Here is a 6,206-nt window from a genome sequence, read left to right as displayed (position 1 = left end):
TTGTTTGTTCTCCTCCTCTGTTTGCTCGGTTGTCTGGATTTTCTCTGTGTAGAAGCTGTCGAGTGTTAAAGACTTCTTTTTTTTGTTATTATTCTTTCTCTTCTGAATTTCCTGTAACTGGTTAGCCATCATTAGCCCAGCAGCTTCTCAGGTTTATCCTCGCTCTCAGTGTCTGTCTGAGATCTATTGGCTCCTGAGGACTGAGTTCTAGTTTTTTCCAAGGTCAAGCCCCCTGGTGGATTCCCTTGCTAGAACCTCTGCAGGAGGTTTCTTTACAAGTCTCATGGAGCTACTTCCACAGTCGTATACCCGTCTGCACTGGTTCCCCACTTGGGCTTTAGTTCCTGGTTGTGTTTGCCTCCACCCACGCCTCTGCTCAGCCGGCACCCAAGCCTCTGCTCAGCCGGCACCCAAGCCTCTGCTCAGCCGGCGCTCCGCTCCCAGCTTCCGCTCCCGCGCGTGCGCGCGCGCTCAGCTTTCGCGTGCGTTCTTGACTTAATGGGGTCCTAAGTCTTGCTGCTCTCAGGAACAGGTCCCGGAGCTGCCGATGACTCGATGGGTGCCCCAAACTTGCTCTATTTCTTTTTAGCTGGGTTCAGAGCTATAGGTGAGTGTGGAGGGGGTGGGGGTGGGGCGGTTGCTCAGCTCGCGCTTGAGTGAGAGCCCTTTTTAGTTTGGAAATGTCTCGATTCCACGTACCTTCCACGCTGTGCCCTGTTGTGGGGTTCCTCCGTTCGTCTGGACTTGTTTTTATGTCCCCTTGAGGAGTTTTGTGTGTTTCGGTCAGGAGAGGTTAAGAGCTGCTTCTTACTCTGCCGCCATCTTAACCCGGAAGTCATCCTTTTTAAACTCTTAATGAACTTTAAAATCCTATTGATTTTCTACCTGTTTATGTCATGATCACACTTATTAACAAGAGATTTGGTTAGTTCTTATTCCTATTGTTAGTAGTGATGTCAAAGGGCAACTGTTTCATTTGGTCTCATATCTTGAGGGAGGAAAAAGACATAATTCAATGTGCATTAAGCATCTATGTGTATAAGACACCAGAGATGAAAAGACAAAAAGGAAAATGCCTGCCCTCATGGTGCTTATGTTTCTTTATGGGGATAGATATAAACCTAGATATACTTGCAAGATAATTTGAGGAGTAATAGTAACTAGAATAATCTGGAAAGGCTTCCCACAGAAGGTGATGCCTCCATTGAACTTTGAGGGATGCTGAAGAATATAGGATGTGAGATTGTGGAGTGAATATATAGAGTGACCATAGAGAAACAGGAAGAGGGATGGGAGATTGGAGACTAATTGGATGTAGGAGAGAAGGATTATGAAGAAGAGACAATGCTTAAGATCATACCAACCTGGACTGGAAAGATAGAGGTGCCCCTCACAGAAATGGGGAAGTTAGTAGGTTGGGTATAGGTTTATGGAGGAAGAGAGGCTCTTTAGGCTTCTGCGTACCTGAAGCACAGAAGAAATTTTAGGCCTAGCTGTGAGTGTCATTTGTGGAGAGATCAGGAGAAAAATCTTTGCAGCTAGTCAGATCCAAGGGCAGGGTGCAGAGAAGAGAAAAAGGCCCAGGAGAGAGCATTGGTGAGCACCCAGGGTTTATGGATGGGACAAAACATATACGAATCTGTTTTTTTTTGGTAATTATGTGGTATGATCTCTTGTGCTATAAAGAACTGTGTATTTTGTTGTGGCTCTTCTACATTGTATGATAATGTTTGTCCAGCAAAATGTTGCTCAGAAATTTTTTTTTTGTAATGCGTAGTAGATTGGGCCTATTCTCAATTTCCTATTGCTAATTCATTGCTTTTAATGTTTCACAGTAAAAAGAAGTGGCCTTTAAAAAAAAAAAGGTTGAAGAATTCCAATTTTAGGACTGTGTGCCATTGCTAGTAAAATGATTACAATCTAGAAAGATTGGAAGTACTTTAAACTTAGTTGTATCATTCATGTTTGCTACATAATTCCAAGAAACTACTTTTTAGAGCTATATGGGGCTAAATTTTACAAGCAGTACAGAGGATTCCTGTCTGTTAATATGCATGCTAAACCTCAACCTACAGAATATTGATATATTAATATTTTAATAACTAGGGTTTAATTATCTATATTTTGAATATTTCTCAGGATCAGTCCTTTCCCGAGCATGAAAATGGTTTTCAAATTGGAATGAGATTAGAAGGCATTGACCCCCAGGATCCATCAAAATTCTTTATGCTCTCTGTAGCTGAGGTAAGAGAAGTCTATTATAATTTCATTTACTTTTCGATGATAGTTAAAAGAAAACTCCTGGAGAATAATAGATTGGGTTTTCAGCACTGGAGCAACATTCCAATGCATTTTAAAATTAATTTTATCTCATTAAAAAAGTATCTTGACAATGATACCTCAAATAGAACCCAATAAAACCATATAATTAGAATTAATTATATTTTAACAGATTACTTTAATGCAATAGAGATTCTATTACCTCTCCTGAAATCCTCTTTCTGTTTACATGAAAAGGCTTTAGTTTTTTTTGCATAGTTGAGATTGTTTTCCAATTTTTTCTTTCATTTCCATATTTCTTTATAATTCTTTTATTTTGCCTAGTGGATCATTTATGTTATACTACATTGATTTATCAGTTTGTTTAACCATTTCCTTATCATTGATACATAGATTGTTCTTAGTTTTTCTTTCTTAGAAGTAAACTGGCTTTGAATACTTTTATGTAAATTAGATTTTTTTTTAGTAGACCCTATTTTAGCCCTATTCATGGATATGACCAATATTTTCTGTTGATTCTGTTTTGTCAGATTGCAGTGAAAAAGGATTTCATTAGGTTACTGGTACATATTTTTATTTGTTTTATTGAGGGATGGACGAGTGTATGTTTTAGAAAGTCTAGGGATAAGAATAGAACCTGACATTTCAATGGGACAGGAGGCTCCTGGCTGAGGAAAATCCATCTGCCAAGGCAAGTTTGCACCTCTGTAGAGCTCTGTGAGTTTCCTAAAGCATGGAGAGGTTAAATGCTTTGTCCACATATCCAGTTTGTAACTGACCTGGATCTTCTTGACTTCAAGGCCAGAACTTTATCCAATAGGTCATACTGCTTTCCAATGAAAAATGAAGAGTCTCTGAAAGTAAATCATTACTTTTATTACTTCTACCTCTTATTACCTTAAAGAGTATTTCTACTTAAAGGCTTGACAATCATAGGTGAATTTCCAGACTCCTGATTTTGAGATTTTTTTCTGCCTACTATAGTTAAGCCTGTAAGCTCAATCATGAGAAATATACGAGATACTGTGCTAATGATATATGCAAAAATATGTAATGGAAGCAAAAGATTTGTAAAAACAATTACAAAATAATGCTTCATGCTAAAAATAAAAATGCTTTTTTAAAAGTTAAAAATATTTCATTATGGACATGAAAGTCAACATGAATGTGAATGCATAAATACATTAAGGAAAACCTCCTGATTAGCATATTAATATCATTAATGACTTATTAGTTACTGCTTTGGTTTCTTCATTTTCATATTGCTTTTTAAACAATTTACCTTTGGTCTTAGAATTGATATCTGTTCTAAGGTAGAAGAGCAGTAAGGGCTAGGGGAAATTGGTGTTTTCTCAGGGCACACGTCTAGGAAGTGTCTTGTGTCCAGATTTGAACTCAGGATCTCCTATTTTCTGGACTGACTTTCAATTGATTGAGCCACTTAGCTTGTCCATGTATATATTTTTCAGTAATCCTTTTCAATATGCATTATTTTTCTAATTCTTCAGTTTTCAATGCATGTTTTTCCATTTTTATTTATATTCTGAGTTTATTATTATTATTATTATTTTAAACCTTTACCTTTCATCTTAGTATCAGAATCCAAGGCTGAAAAGTGAAATCTAGGTAATAGGGTTAAATGACCTGCCCAGGGTCACACAGCTGGGGAGTGTCTGAAACCAAATTTGAACCCAGGACCTCCTTGTCTCTGGGACTGACTCAATCCACTGAGCCAACTAGATGGTCCCCCCCTTTTATTATTTTTGATAGTTTTAATGTAGAGAACACATTTGTTTACTAACTGGGCTTATTTGTCAAATCAGCAGGTTCCCAGTGCTCAGACAAAGAAGAAATAATGTATTTCAGAGGGTCTTACTGCCCTCCTTTTAAAGACAGTGTTTGAAATTATTGGGTCTATACATGAAACCTTAGCTATGCCATAGAAGGGCAAAAGGTCGTGTTGCTGACAGGATGGGACTTAGTAGTTTTAAGTTGGTGTTTCAGACTCACAATTTAAGGAATCAGAAAGGCCTTTGATAGAATAGCCAACTCTGTGAACTTACCAGTCAGCCCTACTTCTTATTATCTACATCTCAATGTTTGAATCAGCCTCATGAACACAGTTTTTTTACATGCTTGCTTTGTACCCCACTTTCAATTCAGCCAATGTTTATTAAGTCACTGCTGTGTGAAAAAAAACAACACCCTCTCCTGGGGCTATAAATAGTAAAAGGATGCCCTTTAGAAGCTTCCATTCTAGTTGATATTAATCCTGTATTTTAGAGATTTTTAAAAATCAGTGATTATTTTTAATAAGAATAAGCCTCAATAACATCACTAATATTTTTACATGTTGGTTTTAAGGTACTTGGTGAATTTTGCATCTGTCTTAAATAAAGCAAACAAAATTACAGCTATTTCTTCACATCCCATTTTATAGGTATGTGGTTATCGCCTAAGACTTCACTTTGACGGCTATTTAAGCTGCTATGATTTTTGGACCAATGCAGGTTCCCCTGATATTCACCCAGTGGGGTGGTGTGAAAAGACCAAACGTGAATTGCACGTCCCTAAGGGTAAGCGGGGAATTGTTTGCCCACTGGAAAGGTGGTCAACCGATCTTTCAGTTTTCCTTCAAATACCATTTCACAAAACATGTGTATAGAAAAATCCATGAGAAAGAGACCCTGTATCCAACAGCTCTTACCGTCTTAAATTACTTAGAAACACAGGTAATATTATTTCATTCTTATTAAAATAACAAATATTTATATAGTGCTAAAAAATACTTTGTTTACAATAAAGCCCTTGGAAGTGTGTTTTTGCAATATTGCTACTCTTTTTTTACTGATGGGAAAACTGAGCCTCAGTGACATTAACTTTCTGAAGTAGTTACACAGAGTCTTGAGTCAAAGCTGAGTCTTCTGAGTGCAGGACAATTTCTAGTACTTTATTTAGGCTATCATTACTTGTTATGGCAAAGTTTGGATGGGCGTAAATCCAGTAGAAGCATACTTTTTAAATCAGTAAATTTTAAGGCTCTCTTTTTATTAAGTAATTCTGTGGAGTCTGTATTTTCTAGGAGCACCTGGATTATCATTATTTCCCTTGGAGTTAAAAAGCATCGCTAAAAATGACTTCTGGTGAAGATAGATTGGGGTGATTCTTTCCTCACTGTCCATTAGACTCCTAGGAATGGTCTGTAGGAATTGTGGACTAGACCTCATGCCATTTGATAAAGAAATGGAACTTAATTAAGCAGATAAAGCAGTGCAGTTAACAATATTCTTGATATGATGATGGGGCATATATTAATTCTTTCAGTGACTGGAAAAAATTGGGCTCCATTCCTTGACAGAATCTCTGAGCATTGTGGAAATCTTCCCTAAATGATCATATACTTTCTCCCTTCTTGAAAGCCATTTAATAATTGGTTGGGATGTCTAAAGACTCAGGACTGATTGCCTTGTAGTAGGAATTTATTTATTTCTGTACATGAAGAAAATTTGAATGACAATTTTTACATTTGATCAATTAGATCTTTGAAAGAATTGGAGACTTAAGATACTTTTAGGTAAATCTAGAGTTCTCATTTCTGTCAGAGAAATAAAGGCAAGATTAAAAAATTAGAATAAAATAAAGATCATTAATCCATTAACCATATATGTGGTGGGAATTTATAGAAATTTTCTTTTCCATTAGGTTATAGAAAGGACAAGGTTGCTTGTGTGGACAACTTAAAGACCTCCAAATTACAAAATGCTCCCAAGAAATTGTTCCAGAGTAGAAATGATGTAAGTATCTATTTCAGTATAAATCAGGTTGCTTTATTTTTTCAAATTTTATTTTCCAAATTATTTTATAGTTTACTATATCGATGGTCATTATAATAAGTAACATATAGCTTATAATGTTTACAAAACATG

The 6,206-nt window shown here is 36.5% G+C and overlaps 1 protein-coding gene across 1 annotated transcript in view; it reads left to right on the top strand.

The window, feature by feature from the left end:
* The window catches only part of L3MBTL4 (L3MBTL histone methyl-lysine binding protein 4), a 435,253-nt gene that overhangs the window by 75,103 nt on the left and 353,944 nt on the right, over positions 1–6,206 (top strand). Inside the window, 3 exon segments of the mRNA XM_044666781.1 lie at positions 2,140–2,244; positions 4,721–4,856; positions 5,983–6,074. Of these exon segments, the coding sequence (XP_044522716.1) occupies positions 2,140–2,244; positions 4,721–4,856; positions 5,983–6,074 (333 nt within the window).

Source organism: Gracilinanus agilis, chromosome 1, assembly GCF_016433145.1.
Source record: "Gracilinanus agilis isolate LMUSP501 chromosome 1, AgileGrace, whole genome shotgun sequence".
In the NCBI taxonomy this organism is placed as follows: Eukaryota; Metazoa; Chordata; class Mammalia; order Didelphimorphia; family Didelphidae; genus Gracilinanus; species Gracilinanus agilis.
The sequence above is the reverse complement of the archived record's forward strand: the minus strand, read 5'-3'. Positions and strand labels throughout refer to the sequence as shown.